Raw genomic sequence first — 23306 nt, forward strand, 5'->3', positions numbered from 1 at the left:
GCTTGTGAATATTAGTATAGGAAAGTGTTTATGTATGTTTTAGAGGAAATGAAAATAAGTCTATTACAGAAAATAAAACGTTTAAAGAGATGGTGGTGTGTAATTGAGAAGTTTTAGGAGGGAAATAGTCGTATGCATTTCAGCAAGTATTAACTTACAACATCAGCAAGTATTGTGTGCGTGTATGTGTGTGTGTGTGTGTGTGTGAATGTTCCAGAGAAAGTATGTGTGTGGGTATGTGATTTTTTGAAAAGAATAAACATTTGTGTGCTTTGGTGGTGGTGATGGTTAGGTGTTGGGTGGGTGTGTGGATTGGTAAACTGATGTGTGAGTGTATGCATTTGTCAGTGGTTGAGTGTTCAACGTTTTTCAGTGTAGTGATGAGTGGGAGGGGCTGGGTTGTGTAGGTGGGTGGATGTACGTGGCATTTGCAAAAATCGTGTGCGTAAAGGTAGAGGATGTGTGTGCGTGTTCATGCGTATGTGTGCATGGGAAATGGGTTTATATGTGTTACGTTGTGCATGCTTCATTAGCATCGCTAATATTTCATTAGCAATCATTCAAAAGAAATGTTGAATGACGAAAAAAAAAAAAAATGCTCATCGTTAATGATTGTTTCAGGAAAGTGCGTGTGCTTGTGAACAATTACATGGATGTGAAGCAAGTGCATAATGTCATTGGCTACATCAAAGGCAGTGAGGAACCTGGTGAGAATAGTTCCGTGTGTGTGTGTGTGTGTGTGCGAGGGAAAGAGAGGGAGAGAGATTTTGTGGGTGAATGGGTTTGTGTATGATCCAATGTTTGTGTGTTTCTATCTGCCAGTCAGAGGTGAATGAATGTCTGAGGTGTACGATTTGTGTTCAGGTTATTTGTGGGGTTTTTTGTTGTTTTTTTCCAATCCTTTGATAAAAAATTTGATGGGATGGTCAGCATCAGAGGCATGCTGTGGGTTTGTTTAAGCATGAATGTGGTTAGACGAGTGCCTGATTTTTTTTTCCAACTGTGTGTGTGTGTGTGTGTTTCTCGAGGTTCTGTGGGATTATTGTTTTTCAGCTGAGACATAGCCCTGTATGGTGGGCTGGGCTATAATACGTCAACAATGATAAATGACTAAATTGGTGCAGTCACTAAAAGACAAAAGGAATCACATGGTGTCGTCCACCTCGGCACTGGGTTCATCAGAGAATGTGTGTGTGTGTGTGTGGACAGATCGGTACGTGTTGATGGGCAATCATCATGACGCCTGGGTGTTTGGCGCCGTGGATCCCTTGTCTGGTTCGGCCGCCCTGACGGAAGTGACCCGCGTCTTTGGGTTGATGCTGAGCAAAGGTGAGCAGTCCTTGGTTCCCTCACTTCAGGTGGATCCATATACACAGGAAGGTGGCAGAATGGTTAAGTCATTCTGGACGATCAAGGCCCTACTGTTCACCACGGTTTCAGACAAAGGGGCCTGATGGGGCTTTAGATAGTTTTGAGATTGTGGAGTGTTCTAATTTGCATAATGACATTATAAGCTAGGAATGTCTTTACTGACCTTTCCACTCTCCGCTGTGACCAATAAATGCAGAGTGTTGCTGGGTTCTAACTACTAAATTCTTAATTTATAAATTTGTGTTTTGGCGATTATATTTCTTACCCATTCATATGGGTCGTCTGTGGGGGAAAGTCAGGGGAGCTAACTGGCAGTACTTAGTTTTGACATTTATCTGCCAACACAGTCTCCATGAAGGTCTGGGTTCGATTCTTCTTGCTCTCACCCTTTCTTCCAAAGCTTGACTGGAAAATCAAACTAAGTGCAGGATGCACTTGGCCGCACAGAAAAAGAACCCATGGCAACAAAAATGTTGTCCTCTGGCAAAGTTATGTAGAAGAAACCCGCTATGATAGTAACACAAATTTGTATGCATGCACTTAAGGCCTGACCAGTGCTGCTGTCTAGCATCTGCCTAGAAGATGTGGTTTAGCGTGTATGGATTTGTCTGAAAGCAGTGATGCTCCCTTGAGAAACTGAAACTGAAGCTCTGGTGGATCAAAACATCCTGTGGGTTTGGAGGTGGACTAAGCCGCACTCAAGTACTCTCACGATTCATTGATAGAAACAATAGTGTTTGAAATATTACTTTTTTTTTCTTCCTTTTTTTTTTAAAGCATTTTGTGTACTTTTATTTTGCAGTGAGGATATAAATGGGTACCCCTTTGTCACAAAGGCTATTCAGCTACTTTCAGTGTCAGTGCAACTAATGACGTTTAATCGTTTCAGTGTCTATGCAGCTAATGACATTAAAAAGTTTCAGTGTTGGTGCAGCTGATGACATAAAATGTTTCGGTGTCAGGGCAGCTAATGACATTAAAAAGTTTCAGTGTCTGGGGCTGTGTGTGACCTACTTGGGTATAAGCAATAATAATATGGGGAAACATATGATGATGATGATGATGATGATAATGATGCAGATGACAGTTATCTTTCATGATTATGAAAACTTGTCAAGAACTTCTTCTTTCTCCAATTTACTCCTAAAATGCTTCACGACATATACCAAAACTACAAAAGAACATGATAGACATCATTAGGAAACAGCACCATGTTACACAATGAATTTTTGGCTTTGAACCAGTGTTTAGGTTAGGTTTGGGACACCATGGGTCATTTTGACCAGTTCACAACAAAATCAGTGGGTGGTTTTCAAAATTAATGGGTCAGGAAAAACAGCCGCCTAAATTGGCACTGTGATCTGTTGCAAGTCATGATAAGGGACTTATAAACAGATTTATAAGTGTTTACAATGCACAAGTGATGATGCTGTTATGTAAGTATACCTTGCTTCATTGTTCAGCTCAGTAGAAGTTTAGATTTTTTTTTCTTTCACAATGTTTCTCTGCTGGATGTCAAACTGCAGAGTAGTTTCAGTTTCAGTTTCAGTTGCTCAAGGAGGCGTCACTGCGCTCGGACAAACCATATACGCTACACCACATCTGCCAAGCAGATGCCTGACCAGCAGCGTAACCCAACGCGCTTTGTCAGGCCTTGAGAAAAAAAAAAAAAAAAAAAAAAAAAAGGGGGGGGGGGGAATAAATAATAGATAAGCTTACATAAATAAATAAATAAATAAATAAATAATAATTATAATATAGAAAAAGGTAGTAGTAATAATAATAGTAATACTAATAAAATGATAATAATAAAAAATAAATAAATAAATAAATAAGACAACAATGGTGATAATTAAGCGAATGAATGTAAAATATGACGACACACATTCACACATACACCCACACATGCATAACAGAAATGCACCAAACATGCAGTTTCACAGATATGAAAGTACAGTCAAATACATATAAACGTACATGAGCTCCAACACACACACACACACACACACACACACATTACCTTGCACCTCCTCCAACCCCCTCCTCCACACACTCATTTCTAGCCTACGTATCGCAGCTTCCACGGCACACACACACACACACACACACACACACGCACGCAAACACACACTCACAGAGATGAACACTTACTTGTACAAGCACACACATATACGCCCATATTTCCCACCCCCAACCCCCACACATATATACAAAGATATATATATATATATATATATATATATATATGTATATATATACACACACACACACCCGTACACAGATCTCTCCTGACACTTGTGTACACTTACACTCTCGCGCATTCACAAACGCACTCAAAAACACAGACCCACACATCCACACAAACACACACACGCACACGCACAGAGGCTGCCAAGAGGGATGGGAAAAGATCTCTGATGCCAAGAACGTGGCGTCTAGTGTGTTGCTCAGTCTATTGTATTTGGAAAGGCCCACAGAGACTCTGTTCCGTTTTGAAGAAATTTGCGCAATGTTGGTTTGGAAATGATGCCGATATTTGTTTGATTTGCAAAGCATCGTGCTCTACCTTTCATGTTAGACTTTCGGCCGCTCCCTCTCTCTGCTAGTAACAACAGTAATGACTATGATTATATTTTTCAGAGTTTGAATCTGCAGTCGTGATTGTTTTGCAGGAGAATAAAAGAAATCCACAAAAATCCTTTTGGCAGGACCTGTTTACGGAATATTGATGATTTAAGTGTCCGACTGGCTGCCGCATTGATAGATCATTTCAAGATTGTAAGCGACATTGACTGATGACCAACACGAAACCTAAACTGTGTTGAAAATAACTTTTAATAAACTTTTTTTTTTTTTTTTTTTTTTTAGATGTTCTTGTAAGGATATTTACTAATGTATTGTTTTGTATATGGGTGCAGGTCATCGCCCAAGAAGAACGGTGATATTTTGCAGCTGGGATGCTGAAGAGTACGGCTTGATGGGGTCTGTGGAATGGGTGGAGGTGAGTTGCTGGGTTCAACTCTTTCATCACCACAGGCGACCTTCGTCGACTAGACAGTGCACTACCATTTAGTTGACGAGACAGTGCACTTCCATAGGCGATCTTAGTCAACGAGACAGTGTACTGCCATAGGCGATCTTAGTCAACGAGACAGTGTCCTGCCATAGGCGATCTTAGTCAACGAGACAGTGTACTGCCATAGGCGACTCAAGTCAACATTGAGGGGTCATGTCCAGCGAAGTATTTTTCACATTGTAACAAAGCTGGACATCTGCAGCCAGTTTCGTGCCTATCGGACCATGACTAACCTTTGCTCCCTGACCAAGTTTTGAAGCGAACAAGTCCATTGTGTTGTTTTGACGTGAACTGAAGCTTGTGACTGAGAGCATTGTATCTAAAATATTTGTTGCTGGGGAGTGTTTTTCATGGAGAAACATGGCTGTGGAAGAGTTAACATGACAGGAAGGGGGGTGGGGGGACTCCAGGGGCTATCGCATGATTCACAAACAGTACCTCCACCTTCTGGAAAGTCTGTGCTAGAAATTTCCTCCTTTTCTATTGCTCTTTGTTTCTGGCATTTCCCTTTTGTTAGTTTTCACAGGGGGGTGTGGGGTTGAATGAGTCTGTGATTTAGTATGGGGACTTGAATTCAAATAGTTCTCTAAGAAACTGGAAAGCATTTTAACTCATTCCGGATGAAGGGCCCCGATCAAGGCCCCACGGGTAACAACTGTTTCAGATGAAGGAGCCCAATCAGGGCTTTAGATAGTTTTGAATATTTGGAGAGGCACCTACTTTTCATGATGACGTTATAAGCTAAGAATATCTTAACTGACCTTTCCACTCTCATGTGAACAGACAATGGCATCTGACTCAGTTTCTTCTCAGTCACAGGGCAGACAACAGTTAGATGAAGCAGCCCTAGCAGGGCTATATTTTGTTCTGAATTTAATCTGTTTCAAAGTTTGTCTGCTTTCCTGGATTAGTTTACAAGTCATCAGTGTGTGCAAATTTTGAACAAAAAATATGGCTGCTTTGAGCATTTCACTGTATGACAGCGTAAGAAGGAAGTTTATGTTTTGTCCCCAACTAACTCGTTATGTTACTGATCATTTTTGAAGTTTTCAGTTAATAAATTCTAACTTTCTTTCTTTTTTTGTGATTTTATTTCTTACCCATACAAATGGGTCGTCTGTGGGGAAGTCAGGGGAGCTAACTGGCAGTACTGAGTGAGTTAAAACAGAAGTGGTTGACAATGAAGTGTGTGTTTGTGTGTTGTGTGTGCTGAATGTGTGTGTGTGTGTTATGTGTGTGTCTCATGTGTGCTGAATGTGTGTGTGTGTGCTGAATGTGTGTGTGTGTTGTGTGTGTGTCTCGTGTGTGTGTCAGGACCACCTGAAGGTGCTGCAGCAGAGAGGTGTGGCCTACCTCAACATGGACTTTTCGGCTGTTGCCAACTACACCCTGGACCTGGGCACCAGCCCTCTGTTGCAGGACGCCGTTTACCAGGCCGCCAAGCAGGTAGGATTGAACTACCAGCCTGTGCTCTCCCTCTCCCTCTCGCCCTCACCCTGGTGCTATGGGCTTCTGGTGTCTTAAAAAAGAATGGAAATGTTTACGGAGGGGTTGTGGGTTTGAATCCACAGATGCACATGCAGGGTCAAGGGTGGACATTTTTTTCCTTCCCCATCTCCCAGGTCAGCAGATGTTGATGAATAAGTGAGACAGTTATAGTGCAGGCAGTGAAGTGACGGCCTAGAGGTAACGTGTCCCCCTTGGCAGCAAGAGAATCTGAGTGCACTGGTTCAAATCCCACAGTCACCAGTATTTCCTCCCCCTCCTCTAGACCTCAAGTGGTGGTCTGGACACTAGTCATTCGGATGAGACGATAAACCGAGGTCCTGTGTGCCGCATGCATTTAGCACAAGTAAAAAATCCCACGGCAACAAAAGGGTTGTCCCTTACAAAATTCTGTAGAAAAATTCACTTCAGTTAAAAAGCAAATGAAATTACAGACAGGAAAAAAAATACAGAAGAATTGGGTGGGGCTCTCAGTGTAGCGACGCGCTCTCCCTGGGGAGATACAGAAAAGAGTGATGCAGTACAATACAGTACAGCTGGTGTCTCTGTGTTGAGAAGTTTGCCCATGTGTTCATGATCATGTAGTAGCTGGCACCAAGATGTATGCTTTTTTCTCATTCTGTAGCTGTTTTCAATTTTAGTTTGAAATCTTAGGTTTATCTCATAAACATATATCATCAATAATAAGAAACAAAACAAAACACAGAACCTTTTATGGGAAAAGACTGGCTTTCTTCCTTTTTTTTTTCTTTTTTTTCAAGATTTATTTTATTTTGTTGTAGTTCATCTCTATATTGTTTTATTTCTGGTGTAAATAGTTCACGAGCGATTTGTGTTTTGCAGGCTCCCAGTCCGGATGTGTCAGTGGGGGCGACTCTGTACGACCTGTGGAAGGCCCGTCCCATGAGGAACGCTTCCTCACCCAGCCCTTAGTGAGTACGGATATAGAGAGAACGGGATGTTTAACTCATTCATCGCCATAGGTGACTTCTGACTTCAGTTGACTAGACTGTGCACTGCCATAGACGACTTCTGTCAGCATCAAGGGGTCATGTTGATAAGACCATTTTTCACATTGTAACAAAGAACGACAGCTGCAGCCAATAGAACTATCCTTTGCTCCCTGACCTAGTTTGAACTTGAAGTGAACAAGTCCATCGTGGTGTTTTGACGTGAACCGAAGCCTGTAACTGAGAGCACCTTTGGTGCTCAGGAGTGTCTTTCACACAGAAACTTGGCAATGAAAGAGTCCGTGAAAATGAATTCTTTGACATGATGTATGTCCATGCATGCATGTCCACACCCCAAAATGGAGTGAAAGGAAATGAAATAGGTTAAAATCTTGAAATAACATGTAAGTGTGAAAACACTGTTTTTTTCTGTATGTATGGGTACATATATGTTACGTAATCATAGGTGTATATGCATAGACAATACGTGGACATTGCACTGCTGTCCAGGCTATAAGCAGAACCACACACTTAGCTGACTGCGAGATCCCCCTAACAGGCCTGATAGTGCCAGACACTGCACTGATAAGTACCAGCTGCTGTGCCTGCTAACCCGTCACTGACCCTTCTTTGTCTTCTATTAAAGGGTGGCAATTTGCGCGCCTCTTTTGAGCGGGCTGGTGAGCATACTCCTATTTCTGCGGCATTAATGTTTTGCACCATTGGAAAGAGCGGACACTTATCTTTTTGATGGTGGTAGTACTTTCCTTGGCTGGTAAATATTTTTTAAGATAGCAGCATTTACTTGAGAGAACTGTGGTGACAATTGTGACTGGCGGTGGTGTGGTTTTTTTCATAGCAGAAGTACCGTGAGTTTGGTTTTCCTTCACATTCTGTTCTCACATTTCTTTCTTCCATTCCTTTCTTTCATTCTGTTTTCTTCCCTGTCTTTCTTTCATGCTGTTTCTTTCCCTCTCTTTCTCTCCTTCATCCCTTCCTTTCTTTTGTGCTGTTTCCTTCCCTCTCTTTCTCTCCTTCTCCTTCATCCCTTCCTTTCTTTCGTTCTGTTTCCTTCTCTCTTTCTTTCGTCAGTGCTGCTTTCTCCCCTCTCTTTCTTTCTGTTTTCTTCCCTCTCTTTCTTTCATGCTGTTTCCTTCCTTCTCTTTCTCTCCTTCATCCCTTTCTTTCTTTCTTTCATCCTGTTTTCTTCCATCTCATTCTCTCGTTCTTTCTTCTTTTTTTTTATTTTATTTTATTTCACTGTTTCTTTTTCACCTCCCATCTCCTGTTGTTCTTTGTTTCTGTTTATTCTCTCTCTCTCTCTCTCTCTCTCTCTCTCTCTCTCTCTCTCTCTCTCTGTCATCCTTTCTGTTTATCTTTCCTATTTCTTTCATTTGTTCTTCCTGTTTCTCTCACCCCTTCACCCCCACCCCTTTCTCTTCCCACGCCCTTCTTACTTTCATTAATCTCTCTCATCACCCATTCTTCCTGTTTCATCTCTTATTTATGTTTTCTTCTTTCTCTTTCTCACTCTTTTTTTCTTTCATCTCTCTGCTCGCCCCCCTCTCTGACATTTTCTTTCTTTTTGCACTTCTTTGTTTCTTTCCTCTTATTGCTCTGTCTTGCACACATATTCTCTACCTCTTTCCTTTTTTCCTGCTCTCTCAGTTTTGTCCTTCATTCATTCTTTTTTGTGCCATTTCTTTCATTTCCTTTCTTTTCTCTGTATTTTTGAATTATAGTATGGAGCCATCACACTCAGAAGCACTTCATACTGAGCGGTTACATTCATTGTGTAGAATTTGTGGAGAACGCTCCAAGAGAAGAACTGACCCATATGCTGTGATGTGTACAAGGGTGGCACTGGAATTGAAAACATTTCATGACATTGATTTAGCCATTGATAAAAGTGACACCCATTCTCGAACCTTGTGTTCAAAGTGTCATAACAGAATTAAGACAATGAAACACATCCCCTCATCCACATCACTGAGAAATGCCAAAACACAAATAGACAGTGCTGCTAAACTGTGGGTTGTGTATGACTCTCACTTGTCAGTCAGTGAGTGTCCTGTGTGTTCACAGTTTGAACGTCAGAGCAGGGGAGGCAGACCTGTGAGAAAAGGTGGCAGACCCAAAAAGCAAAAATTAGAACAAGAAATGTGTGATACATCAGTGTTTCTGCTGCACACTTCAACCACAGTGATCCAAAAACAGTGTGAGCCTGCTGTGGTTGATACACATACAGACATACTGGCAGAGAAACAATGTGAGCCTGTGGCTGTTGATGTACACATGTCAACCACAATGACAGAAAGCCACTGGGGGCCAACAGTGGTTGATATTCACACATCAACCCAAGTGAAAGGAAAACAGCATGAGCATGAAGCAGTTGACATAATAAACACATTACCCATACCAGAAAATCAGATCACACAAACCGAGACAGATCCAGACATATCACAAACTTCTTTGGAAGAACCAAAATTTGTTGACACAGCTACATCTCCGTTCAAACAGCTGTTGTGTAGAACCCCCACCCTTAAGAAAAACAAACTGAGACCTGCGCCTGACATAATGCTTCCACTTTTGTGAGAGGAGATTAAGTATCACATACACCTCACAAAAATGTTGGTAGATGAGTCAAGGGACAAAACAACACTGCGGTGTAAAACAAAGGGCCAACCTTTAGTATTCAAAAAGATAGTCGTTCCCAGGAAAGCGTCATTGCAAGCAACATCACCTCTTCGTAGAAAAAGAGCAAAACTTATTCACACAATTAGACATGATGTTTCAGGCAGTTCAGCAGACGACTCACTCAAACAACAAAGCAGTGAAATAAAAACATCATCAAACAAAAACTCCTCAGTGCTGCTGGAATAAAAACACCATCTATTTCATGCAAAGAAGGTTCAGCTCTGCGTACAAGGTTAGGTTTAAGCTGGAACAAATTCAGAAAACACAGACGTTTCCTCAAGTCAATAGGTGTTAGTGTTCAAAGTGAACACAAGGAAAGGAAATTTCAGGACAGCCTTTTCTGTGGGGGGATCAGCATTGAAGACAAACACTTGGAAAATGAAGGGAAATTAGAGTCAGTTCCTGTAGGCTATGTTGGTGGTGATGATTTAGCAGGATTCGTTTTTTCTTTGTTGGATCAGTATGAAGAAGAAGGCCAACTGTACTGGCATGAAGGTGCCATCCCTGAGGATGAAATCTACATGAAAGTGGGAGGGGACCATGGGGGAGGTAGTTTTAAGTTCATGCTTCAGGTAGCCAATGTCAAGGCACCAAATTCAAAGCACAACACCTTTTTATTGGCGATTGTCAATGCTTCTGACTCGCACAGAAACCTCAAGACAGTTTTGCAGCCATACAAAGATCAGTTAGACAAGCTCAGCAAAATGACATGGAAAGGGAAGTGCATTAGGTTATTTCTGTTTGGGGATTACGACTTCCTACTGAAAGTCTTCGGAATTTCTGGGGCCCAGTCTTTCCACCCCTGTTTGTGGTGTACAGCATCAAAGCCACAAATACAGAAAGCCCCTGCTGCACAGCCACAAGTTCCCAGAAGAACGCTGAACAACATCAAGGCTGACTGCAGAAAATTCAAACACCGAGGGGAAAATAAAAAACTTGCCCGTGCTTTCAACAATGTCTGTCATCAGCCATTGTTTGACATAGAGCCCACTCAGGTCACACCTCCATACCTGCACATCATGCTGGGCGTGGTCAAAAAACACCACACACTCTTGGAACAAGAGTGTCACGCCCTTGACCAACAAATCGCCTTGACATTGGCTGCAGAAGATTCTGCAGTTGAAGAGAACAGTGCGTTTGGTGAATATGTCAGTAGTTTGAAATCACTAGAACAAGATAGAAGAGAAAAACAGAATGCAGAAACACAACTAGCCTTCCTTGAAGAAAACACACCACATTTCACAGAAAGAAAGACAGAACTGGAGGAGAAGATAGGGTTACTGTATGACAGCATAGAAGACAAAACACAACAGTTCACAGAACTACCACCCCTTTCAGGTCCCGTTTCTGCAGGTTTAGATGAAGCTCTCAAACAAAACAACATCACTGTACAAGCATACCATGGCAGAAGTTTTGTTGGCAACCACTGCAATAAATACATACAAGAGCAGACTACAGAGAACATTTGTCACAGCATTGTCAGAAAAACATATCAGCTGACAGACAGTCTGGATCTCCACAACAAAGCGCATGACATGGCAGAAAAACACAAAGAGCTGAACTTTCTCTATGCACGAGTGCACAAGGCCATCTCTCACACACTCCCTGTCTCAGACACTGACATCACAGAGGCAAGCAGGTACATCTCAGAGTACATGGCATTTTACAGAAAACATTTCCCTCCGGTCAGAATCACACCCAAACAGCACATGTTAGAAGCTCACTGCATAGATTTTCTACACGCATTCAAGCTGGGGTTGGGATTATTTGGAGAGCAGGGAGGGGAAGAAACGCATGCCTTCATCAACGAACTTAAAGTCAGAGTCAGAGGTGTCAAAAACCCAGCTGAAAAGCTCAGGATATTGATAAAAGAACACATGACAATAGTGTCTCCACGTCTGCAGTCTACAGCAGAAACAAAGGCCAAACAAGTGTAAGTGACATGAACGAAAGAACGCCAAAGAATACTGATCCCTTTGAATTGCTGCTCTCCCACCCTCCATCTCCACCTCTTCCACCTATCTGTCTGCCCTCCCTTACCCCTACACCCTTTCCGGTTTCTGTCAGTTACATGCTCGCATCCCTGTTTACTTTTTGTTTTTCTATTCATCCAAGTGCAAAGGAAGCCTCTCTCTCAAGCTGTCTTTTCCCTCCCACCACTTTCACCCCACCTTTCTCATATCTCTCATTTTACCTCCTTTACCGAAATTTCCCACTCTTTCCCTCACCTTAAATACTTAACATTCTCTCTCTCTCTCTCTCTCTCTCTCTCTCTCTCTCTATATATATATATATATATATATATATATTTCTCTCTCTGCTTTTTTTGTTTGTTTCAACCTCATTCATCTCTCTCTCTCTTTACGTCACCACCCCTGCCCCCTCTCTCACATCTGGAACCCCCATCCCTCTCCCCTCCCCTCCCACCACCCCAGTTCTGTATCCCTTTCCCAACTCACTATTTTTTTTTCGTGCATGTGTGGCCAGGCTCTGCCTTACGTAGAGTCAGGGCAAGCTAGCCCTTCCAGCTTGCTGGGGGTGAAGAGTGAAAAGTAGTAACCTGCTTGCAGCTCCACACTTGACCACGTGATAGGCAATTTATGGCAAGTACTTTTTAATCCTGTGTCAGTCCTTACTTCTGGCAGAATAACAAAGTGGTTACTGCCAATGACTGTGTGATGAAGACTACCATTTTAACAGTTCTAGATTTAACACACACACACACACACACACACACACACACACAAACCAGCAGGAATTTTTCTTACAAACCGCCAGAACAAACTGCCATCCACACCCCATACACGTGGCTGTGGTTTTCTTCAATGTGCGTGAATGACTGAATCAGTGTGCCTGTGGAGTACTTGTACAAGCTGCAAAACAGTTGTGATCTTTAACACGCCACAGCTTCCTTCAGAATTTCCAGCCATCAACACAGGTAAGTGAGAGGCATGCTGATGTGTAATGCTGTGCATGGAATGTATTGTCTGTGTTGAGCGAAATATGTGAGATTAGATTCAGTGTGTTAAAAATGTGTCAAAATGCATGTTACCAAACTGGTGGTAAGCATACCTGCTTTTTTCAAACAGTTATCCTGAGAAAAATAATCGGATGTTCACATTTGAGTTTCCTATCGTTTTAAAGCTAAGACTGTGCTCTTTCAAACCATACTATTTATTAAGCGATTGCGTTGACAAGCAGTGTGTTATCAAAAGTTAACGAAGAGGTGTTGTTTTCTCCCTGTGGCCGCTGCCATCGCGCGGAACAGCACACTGGTCTTTCTCCCTTCCAACAGCTGATAACGGCTGGAGGCGCAACGTGAAAGAGAAGTCGTAGCGTTTTGTGCTCTCAGTTCTTCCAAGTTAAAGCTCCAACCCTTCCGGCGGTAGCGTGTTATTTTTAGGCGGCGCTTTTCCCTCCTGAGTTGAATGCAGGGTCAAGTTCGCTCCTCAGATGAACTAAACGTCAAGCGCTGAACAGCTGTGATTGTCATTTTTGTTATGAGCATATTAGAAAAAAATAAATATTGGTTTTTAATCTTAAACTGAGCTCTGTCTATAGATGCAAGGCATTCTGTTACAGTTTCAATTTCCTCAAGCTGTCAAAGCAAGTGGATTGATTCATATACACTACAGCAGGCCTGTTTTAGAAACTCATAAATCCAAAAACCAAATCTTAGGCATTGTCATTCTATCCGTTATTAACAATAGCGGTATTCAGGAGATCATTCTACAAATCTGTTGAGTATTTCATGATGATAGGCAGAGGGGAAAGCAAGGCAGAATGGAAAGAGAGGGAGACTGTTGTTGTTGTTGTTGTGTGTGGCAAACTGAGGTAACCTTGTTTTCTGAAGCTGGCTAAAGCGGTGCCTTTGCGGTCGGCTGTCTATAAGCAGCAGGATTTGATTTAAAGCAGGCTGACAGCATGGGAGGAAGGTGGGAGAGTGGTGAAGGCACTTACCTGCCAATACAGTGTCTGTGAGCGTCTGGGTTTGAATCCCAGTCTCTCCCTTTCTCCTGAGTTGGACTGGGAAAATGAAACTGAGCTTCTAGTCGTGAGGATGAGATGATAAACTGAGGTCCCATGTACAGTATGCACTTGGCACACACACACAAAAAGAACACCATGGCAACCTAGGTGTTGTCCTCTGGCAAAATATATATATACTCGCATGCTGTCAAGGCCTATCATGTTGGGTTAAGCTGCTGTTGAGGCGTCTGCCTAGCAAGTGTGGTGTGGTGTTTATGGATTTGTCTGAACGCAGTGATGCCTCCTTGAGAAAGTGAAACTACTACTTTGTCAGTGGGCTGGGGCTCCCACGTTCACTTGTGTAAACGAGTTGGCCTTTTGTCTGATCGTTTTTATCCTGCTATGTGTAGGCAGTCATACTCCGTTTTCATGAGGAGGATGCATGCCATATATGTTCTTGTTTCCACAACCCACCTAACGCTGACATGGTATGATATGGGATCTTTAATGTGCATGCTTGTTTTTCTACATGTGTACACACACACGAAGGGGGATTCAGAACTTGCAGGTCCGCACATATGTTGCCCTGGGGGATAGGAAAAATCTCCACCCTTTACCCACCAGGCACATGGCCAGGATTTGAACACAGGTTGGGACCCTCACATTGAAAGTCCAACACTTTAACCACTTGGCTTTTGCGCCTGTCCTAGAAGAATGTGACATATGACATTTTAATCTCAAACTGAGCTCTTCACCTGGCGGTTGTTGCACCTGTCAGAAAGTGAAAGTAAGTGCACGTTGTTGGTGTGTGGACAGTCTGACCAACTCCCTGGGGTCTGGCAGTGACATGGCTGCTTTCTACCAGAGAGCTGGAGTCTCCAGTGTCGACATGAGGATGACTTTTGATCGGGTAAAAGTGTTTTGTGTGTATGTGTGTGTGTGGTGTGCGTGTGGTGTGTTTGTGTGTGTGTATGGTGTGGTTGTGTGTGTGTGTCTGGTTGGGTGGTGTTGGTGGGGAGGTATGTGTGTGTGTGTGTGATAGAGATGGTGCTGGGGGGTATGTGTGTGTGTAATAGAGGGTGGTGGGGCAGGAAGGTATGTGTGTGTAAAAGAAGTGGTGGTGGGGGGTGGGGGTATACGTGTGTGTATAATAGAGATGGTGGGGTTGGGGGGTGTGGGGGGGAGTTATGTGTGTGTAATAGAGGAGGTGGTGGTGGTGGAGGGGTGGGGGGTGTATGTGTGTGTAATAGAGATGGTGTTGGTGGATGGGGGGAGGAGGGGTATGTGTGTGTGTAATAGACATAGTGGGGGTGGTGGTGGTATTGGGTGGGTGAGGTATGTGTGTGTGTAATAGAGATGATGGTGGTATTGGTAGTAATAGTTGTTGCTGTCCTCAGTTAAACTTTTTCCACTTAAAGTGATATCAGGCAGGGGGAAGAAAAAAACAAGAGGGTGGGGGAGAGGTTTGAGAATGGATGGGGACAGGTGGAGGGAAGGGTAATTGAGGAATATGCAAACCTGTGTGTGTGTGTGTGTGTGTGTGTGAGAGAGACAGGGGTGGAGGGGATTGAGAATGCCAGGGTATGTGTGGGTATACCTGAAGCCTGAAATGAGGCAGTTTGTACCTGCCTGAAGAGTACTGACAGACTGCTTGGATCTGCATGAAATTAGGCACAAGCTTCACGTTATAAATAAAACACACACACAAAAAAGCAGACACAGGGCATATTGATTGTCGCTGACCACAACAGACACACAGACAAACAAGCAGTAATGACTGACTTGTTGGATGATCAAATGTATCCACGGCAGATACATAAGATGATTGTTTTGGTGCATCTGATGTAAAACTATGCCATTTGTGATTTTTTTTTTTAAATTGAGACCATGTCAAACAAACAAAATAGATTAGATCGAATGAAACTAAAATTTTCATTCTGAAGAATAAATGTGTGACCATATATGTGAGTGCATGAACCCACACAAACACACACAGTGTTTGTACATTACTATTGCTACATATTTTGTTGATACACTCTTTATTCCTTTGTTCTTTTTTTTTTAACAGATAAAACGAAGAGAAGAAATAGTCTGTTCATGTATTAAATGGCCAAGTATAATGCTCTTGATCCACTTGATGATGATGATGATGACGATGATGATGATGATGATGATGATGACATGGATACTTACACAGCGCCTATCCTCAGTCAGAGACCAAGCTCTTAGCGCTTTACACACACAGTCATTTGCATAACAAGCTGCCTACCTGGGTAGAGTCAACTGATGGCTGCCACTGGGCGCTCATCATTTGTTTCCTGTGTCATTCAGTAAGATTTCTGGCACGCAGACGTTCACAGTCAGACAGACCATGTAACATTTTATGTGTATGACAGTTTTATTCATTTACCTCACCATTTAAATCATATTCCTACATTGATTTTGTTTTTCTTTAAATTAATTTTTTTTTTTTTTCTCCTTTTTTGTGCAGATATCTATTCCGATATTGACCTACCCGCTGTACCACTCAAGTTACGAGACTTTCTTTGCCTTTGAAACCTTCATTGACCCGGGCTTCACTGCCACCGACAGCATCACCAAGTTCCTGGCCATTTTAGCAAGGTAGTAAACAATGCGTTTGTGCTATAGTGCCTTATCAAATGACTTTGCTCTAAGCACTTTCCAATTACAATAGTTCGAATTGAAAAAGAAGTAATTTTTTCTTTAAATGATAAGAAATATATATATATATATATATATATATATAGAGAGAGAGAGAGAGAGAGAGATATGTAAAGAGAAAAAAGAATATATAAAAGAAAAACAAACACATCAATCTGTCAAATATTCAAAATTTTTTGAACAATCACGTTCCTTCCTCAAGGGATAAGTTGTTTACACACACACACACACACACACACACACATGCATAGATACACATATGTATACACACACGTGCACATATATATATATGTATACACACACACACACACACACACACACACACATACACACACACACATATACATATACATACACACACATGCATAGATACATACACACATGCATAGATACACATGTACACAAACGCGCATATATATATATATATATATATATATATATATATATATATACACATATATATATACACATATATATATCGTCCATCATTACATGCAGGTCGATCTGACTAAGGAAGCAAAGATGACAAGTATAACGAGACGTGGCATCAAACGCACATGCTGAATTCACTGTCTGCAGTAAACACTGAAAAACCCCAATGTAAACATCTCTCAAACCAGTCGCATACATCACAACACCCAAACAATGCAAAAACCCAGCTACAGCACCCCAAAAATCAGCCGCACTCGTCCTCCCTCCCCTGTCCGCACAACACTTCAGCAACACACACTGACAACGGAAACAGACACACGCCCACCCCACCACACTGATGCATGAACAAGGTGACTGTGTGTAGTCCTCTGTCTTGTTCTGACGGGCGCAATAGCCAAGTGGTTAAAGTGTTGGACTGTCAATCTGAGGGTCCTGGGTTCGAATCACGGTGATGGCGCCTGGTGGGTGAAGGGTGGAGATTTTTACGATCTCCCAGGTCAACATATGTGCAGACCTGCTAGTGCCTGAACCTCCTTCATGTGTATATGCAAGCAGAAGATCAAATACGCATGTTAAAGATCCCGTAATCCATGTCAGTGTTCGGTGGGTTATGGAAACAAGAACATACCCAGCATGCACACCCCCGAAAACGGAGTATGGCTGCCTACATGGCGGGGTAAAAAGTCATACACGTAAAAGCCCACTCGTGTGCATACGAGTGAACGTGGGAGTTGCAGCCCACGAACGCAGAAGAAGAAGAAGAAGTTCTGGAGGTCAGTAGTGGCTGGAGGTAGGGGGGATGCTTGGGAATGTCAGGTGTGGTGGTGGGGGACAGGGTTTGGGTTGGCAATGCAGACGGTAGGCTCTAGCCAGGTTCATGAATTTGTTTTTTTTTCGCTTTTTGTCTCCGCCCCCCCCTCCTCTCCCCCTCCTCCCCCAACATTACTTTTCCAGTATTGTTGGAGGGTTAGGGTGTTGGGGGGTGGTGGGTTGCCCTCACATAATTGTTGTTGTGGTTTGGTTTTGCTGATTTGGGAAATCAAACGGCATCATAGGACAACCCCATTTTTAGGAAGTCTGAAGAAACCTTATCTAACAACTCTATGCATTGATAAAATGTAGTCATTTTCTCATTTTCGGTTAAGGGACTTAAAGATTAATATACTATGGACATTTAAAAAAAAAAAAAATAAAAAAATGAAACAGATGTATCCAAAACATTTTTTTTTCAAAGAAAGATATTGTATGTGTAGAAAGACTATTATGTTTCCACTCAATGTGAAAACCATATGCTATTTACGTTAGCAGCATGTGGGTGTGTGTGAACATGCGTGCTGTGCGTGCATGCATGCGTGCATGGTGTGAGTGTGCATATGTGCATGTTTGTGTATGCATGTGTGCGCACGCGAGTGCGTGTATGTGTGTGTGTATTATACCTGCATGTGTGTGTGTGTTCTGACAGTGATCTGGCCAACGCTGACCTGTTGCCGTTCAAGGTGGAGCGATACTCAGAGGCTGTCAGCAGTTTTTTCCAGGCCCTGATGGACAGCTTCCAGGAAGTGTGGGAGAAACACCAAGTCAACATAGGTCAGGGGGCTTTCACCAACATCCCTTGTGGGCACAACCACACACACACACACACACACATACACATTTGTGGAGTGATGGCCTAGAGGTAATGTGTCCGCCTTGGAAGCGAGAGAACCTGAGTGCACTGGTTTGAATCCCGGCACAGTCACCAGTATTTTCTCCCCCTCCACTAGACCTTGAGTGGTGGTTTGGACACATTTCGTTCGGATGAGACGATAAACCGAGGTCCCGTGTGCAGCACGCACTTACCGCATGCAAAAGAACCCATGGCAACAAAAGGATTGTCCCAGGCAAAATTCTGTAGAAAATCCACTTCGATAGGAAAACAAGTTAAAGAAAAAAGAGGGAAAAAAAATGCAGGCTGCTAGCAGTCAGGAAAAAAAAAAGGGGGGGTGGTGCTCTCAGTGTAGCGACACGCTCTCCCTGGTGAATGCAGCCCGGATTTCACACAGAGAAATCTGTTGTGACAAAAAAGAGTAATATAATAATACAATATAATATGGTACAATATAATAATACAATACACACACACACACATACATATACTCTCACACACGTGCACAAGCCAAGATATACAACATGACCAGCCACCGTGGCGAAGTGGTTAGCGTCGCGGACAAACGGCTGGGAGAACGTGGATTCGAATTCCAGCGGAGGTGGGTTTTTCGGCCCGTGGCCATCTCCTACCCAGAGTTGAGTGTGCTGTGGACTTAAATGGGGAGACTGGGACCACACAGTCGAGTGTCATCCACTTCAAGGATGCGTCTTTGGGTGTGTTGCTCTAATTACTTGACCAACACTGCAAGGCCTGGTTAATGCTTGGATATCATTATGACAGGAAGTGTAGAGTACAGCCTTGTCACGCAGTCCCAAACCAAAATGGACCTCCATAGCAACATTGTCATTGTCATCCTCCTCCTCCTTCTTCATCATCAATATAAACAAAACAGTCTCAGAGTCTGTGGCCTTTCATGCCCTGCTCTCATGGTGACCTCAGTTTCGATACCCCTCCACTTCTGTGCTTGGGGCGAGTCCTGTCAATGTCTTCAGTGTCGGCAGATTCATGGGGGGCTGTTGTTTGAGGGACGTGGTGGCGGTCTCTGCTCTGGCAGGGACGCTCACTCAGTTTGGCTCCGTGACTAAGCTATTATTGTTGTTAGTAGGGGGCTTAGTAGGTGGTGTCCTAAGTATGTTGAATCAGAACAGGCACCACTGAACACCACCGAGGTGACTCAGCAGCAGTACAGGGTCTTCTCTTGTGTGTGGCCTCCTGGCAGCCTAACATAGATGGTTCCCTGCGGACTGCTGACGATGGAACTGTGACAGACGAACCCGGGTGTGGTCGTGTATGGGGGAATGTAAATGAGCGGTGTGGGAGTAATGCCACTGAAATGGTACAGATGATGGGGTAGCAAAAAAAAAAAAAAAAAAAAAAAAGATATACAACATGATGATCCAGTCAGCTGATGTTGGTAAGCAATGTTCAACCCATGTTGTCATTGTCTGAGCGTCACTGTCACTGTCATTGTCACTGTAAACTGGCATGGTCATGGGGTTGGTGAAGTGCTGAACACACCACCAGTTGTGTCTTCATTTTGATGGTCGTGGGATTGGGCCTGAATTCCGGCTGAAACACAGGCAGTAATGTGTTACTGCAACACGACAATGTTTTATTTTGTGCTTCTGACTGATTATGCCTTATGGTATGTCATTGTATAATAAAGCCTCGGTTTTTCTTCTGTCAATTAATAGGGAATGTTCTAAACTTTTTTTGTGAGTTTTTTTTGTAGTGTTGTTCTAATGTAATTCCTTAAAAGTTTTACTCAATTTTGATTTATGAATGTAGAATTTTGCAACAAGTAAAATAATGTTTGTCATCAGTTACACAATTTTTTTTATTGTCATAGATTTTCCAAGAGGTTCAGTGTTAGATCTCAAGTACATTTGACCTAATTTTTTATAGCAAGTTTTTTTTTTTTTTTGTTTTTTAAGTTCTTTCCAAGAGCTTTGCACATATTCACATTGCCATCAGTAGAGATTAGCTGTGTCTTTTTAGACTTTTACAGAATTTACATTGCTGTTAGCTGTTTCCATTTCTTTAAATATCACATTTGTAACCAGAATCAATGGCAAATCCCCAAGTTGAAACCAGAGCAGTTGTACCATTTTTATTCTGCTGTTCTGTTTACAAATGGGTTTTTTATTTCCAAAGGTTCTAGAGTAAAAAAATTTTCATGTATTTTCTTTCCTGCTTATAATTATTTGCTTTGTATTCACAGCTGACTGGGTTTTTTTAAAACATGAGAAAGTGTCTTGTCCATGCACTGAATGTTTGACCATATAGCATTTGTGACGGATAAATGTGCCGTAAAGTTTGGTCTATAAGCCGCGACTTTTTACGCCAGCTTCAACCTCTGCGGCTTATACAATGATGCGGCTTATTTGCGGATTTTAACGATCCCGGGAGTGTCACGTTCTAGTCTATTTTTAGCTGCCCTTCAACTCACCAAAATCATGAGTTCTGCCCATGAATTTTTGGATGAGCTTCAGGATAGTGTGCTAACTGTTCACGTTTTATAAATCAAATCCGCACACATTAAAGCCTTCAGATCAGCATTCAGTTCTACTCTGCTCAAGCGTACACTGTCTGAACGACAGTGCAGACACATACAGGCATGCACAAGCACGCACTCACACTCACACACCCTAACATGCCTTCAGACTTGCGCTGTTTACTACATTCTGTTGTCTGATTACATATGGAGCACCAATATGATAAAGCATACATGCATAGGAGTATAAAAAAAAGGGGGTTGGTTTGGTTGCAGACGCTTTCAGTTCTGCAGTGAGAAACTTTACAGCAGCTACAAAGGCCTTTCAGGAGAATCTGGATGCCAAGAAAGGCGACATCATCAAAAGGTGAGTCGTGATGCTTAGCATTGGTGACCTTTCAGATTTTTTCAGACTCTGTGCGTGCATGCATGCGTGCGTGCACATGTGTTTGTGTGTGGGTGTGCATTTGCAGTTGCACGGTGCATGAGTTTATAAGTCTTCTTGCTTGATGAACTGGTGAATAGAATAGTTTTTTTTTTTCTGGACACAACTCTTTTTGTCCTTAAATCGAAGCAATTTTTTTACTTGAAAAAAGTTTTTATTTTGAGTATGTTTGCTTTCAAGTTTTGAATGGTACAGATTTTTGAAATTGCAGAAGTGTTTATGAGATTGCCTCAAGGTGGTCTTGATATTGCCTCAAGGTGGTCTTTCTCTTTGACTGCAAATAGATTGATAATGTGTATGTGTGGTTCAGCCCCCTGAAATTACTGGTAATGTTTTGTGTGTGTGTGTGTGGTTCAGCCCTCAGAAATTACTGGTAATGTTTTGTGTGTGTGTGTGTGTGTGGTTCAGCCCCCTGAAATTACTGGTGATTGTGTGTGTATATGGTTCAGACCCCTGAAATTACTTGTGATTGTGTGTGTGTATGGTTCTGCCCCCTGAAATTACTTGTGATTGTGTGTGTGTGTGTGTGTGTGTGGTTCAGCCCCCTGAAATTACTGGTAAATTTGTGTGTGTGTGTGTGTGGTTCTGCCCCCTGAAATTACTGGTAAATTTGTGTGTGTGTGGTTCATCCCCCTGAAATTACTGGTAAATTTGTGTGTGTGTGGTTCTGCCGCCTGAAATTACTGGTAAATTTGTGTGGGTGTGGTTCAGCCCCCTGAAATTACTGGTAAATTTGTGTGTGCGTGGTTCAGCCCCCTGAAATTACTGGTAAATTTGTGTGTGTGTGTGGTTCAGCCCCCTGAAATTACTGGTAAATTTGTGTGTGTGTGGTTCAGCCCCCTGAAATTACTGGTAAATTTGTGTGTGTGTGTGTGTGGTTCAGCCCCCTGAAATTACTGGTAAATTTGTGTGTGTGTGTGTGGTTCAGCCCCCTGAAATTACTGGTAAATTTGTTTGTGTGTGTGTGTGGTTCAGCCCCCTGAAATTACGCATGGTGAACGACCGGCTGATCCAGTTAGAGAGAGCTTTCCTGGATCCTGAGGGACTGCCTGATAGACGTAATCAGAAGTGAGTGGGGTTTTTTTTCTTTCTTTTTTTTTTTTTTTTTTTTTTTTTTAACTCTAAAAACATTTAAAAACTATTATAATTTATTTTCAGCATGGAACAGACATCGTAGTCAGTCCTAGTAGTCAGCAGAGGAGGCATCTGCTGTCCTGACTATCTGGGCTACAGTTTGATTATTGTGGAGTCTTGCCCAAGTTACATCCCCCACTTCCTCGGCCAAGAGGGTTTAGGACAGTCAGCATTTGGATGGTTCCAAAGGCCAACTAGCCCCCAGGGCTGCAGCACAAAGAGCCAGTGCATTCTTGCCTCCTAATTTCAGTCATAGCCTTTCACAAAAGACTAATCTGTAAATGACTTCCCATTGCGGTGGAGAAACCATTGATCATACAGCTCTCACTTTGCTGTTGGCCCAACTGTAAACTTATGTCAGTCTGTGGTTTAAGCCAAGTGTTGGGCCGAAGACATTATTATAACAGTAAACAAGCACACATGCCCTCAAACATGCACTTGCGCAGTCTCCCCCCCTCCCCCCGCACCCCCTCCATAACACCTCCATAACCTCCAGTCCCACTTGAACACAAATAGAAAGAAAAAATAGTAAAGATTAAATAGTAAAGATTTTTTCTTTCACAGTCAATGGCAAAGTGAGAAATGTTGTATTCCCTCTCATTTATGATGATACCATTTGTATTTCTGTCTGGTCACCATCACAGTTAGGTCTATCTGCTAGGAAGACTTCAGCAGAAGTAGTTTTGTCACCCCCTCCTGATCACCCGCTCCAAGAACTGAAAAGGCAGTGGCTGTAGATTTGAGTATTATGATCGTTGGCTTGCTTGTCAAATTGTTTGGTGCTTGTGTCTTGGTGTGACAAAAGTTTCGTTGTTTCAAGGGGTGTGATTCCTGAGTGTCTGGGTGAGAGGTCTGGCATTATGAGGGGGGAGTCCTGGTTGAAAAGGGGTGAAGTCCTGGCT

General features: G+C 42.6%; 1 protein-coding gene across 5 annotated transcripts in view; it reads left to right on the top strand.

Moving 5' to 3' along the window:
- The window catches only part of LOC143297331 (glutamate carboxypeptidase 2-like), a 62822-nt gene that overhangs the window by 29862 nt on the left and 9654 nt on the right, over window positions 1-23306 (top strand). For all 5 annotated transcript variants that reach the window (XR_013057254.1, XM_076609620.1, XM_076609621.1 and 2 more), the window contains 10 exons: window positions 622-707; window positions 1210-1329; window positions 4290-4372; window positions 5762-5893; window positions 6797-6885; window positions 14386-14479; window positions 16061-16191; window positions 18146-18270; window positions 21102-21192; window positions 22246-22338. Coding sequence is in view for 4 of the 5 variants with exons in the window: in XM_076609620.1 (XP_076465735.1) it covers window positions 622-707; window positions 1210-1329; window positions 4290-4372; window positions 5762-5893; window positions 6797-6885; window positions 14386-14479; window positions 16061-16191; window positions 18146-18270; window positions 21102-21192; window positions 22246-22338 (1044 nt within the window). In the remaining variant the exon portion in view is untranslated. The remainder of the gene's footprint in view (window positions 1-621; window positions 708-1209; window positions 1330-4289; window positions 4373-5761; window positions 5894-6796; window positions 6886-14385; window positions 14480-16060; window positions 16192-18145; window positions 18271-21101; window positions 21193-22245; window positions 22339-23306) is intronic.

Source organism: Babylonia areolata, chromosome 22 (genome assembly GCF_041734735.1).
Source record: "Babylonia areolata isolate BAREFJ2019XMU chromosome 22, ASM4173473v1, whole genome shotgun sequence".
Classification (NCBI taxonomy): domain Eukaryota; kingdom Metazoa; phylum Mollusca; class Gastropoda; order Neogastropoda; family Buccinidae; genus Babylonia; species Babylonia areolata.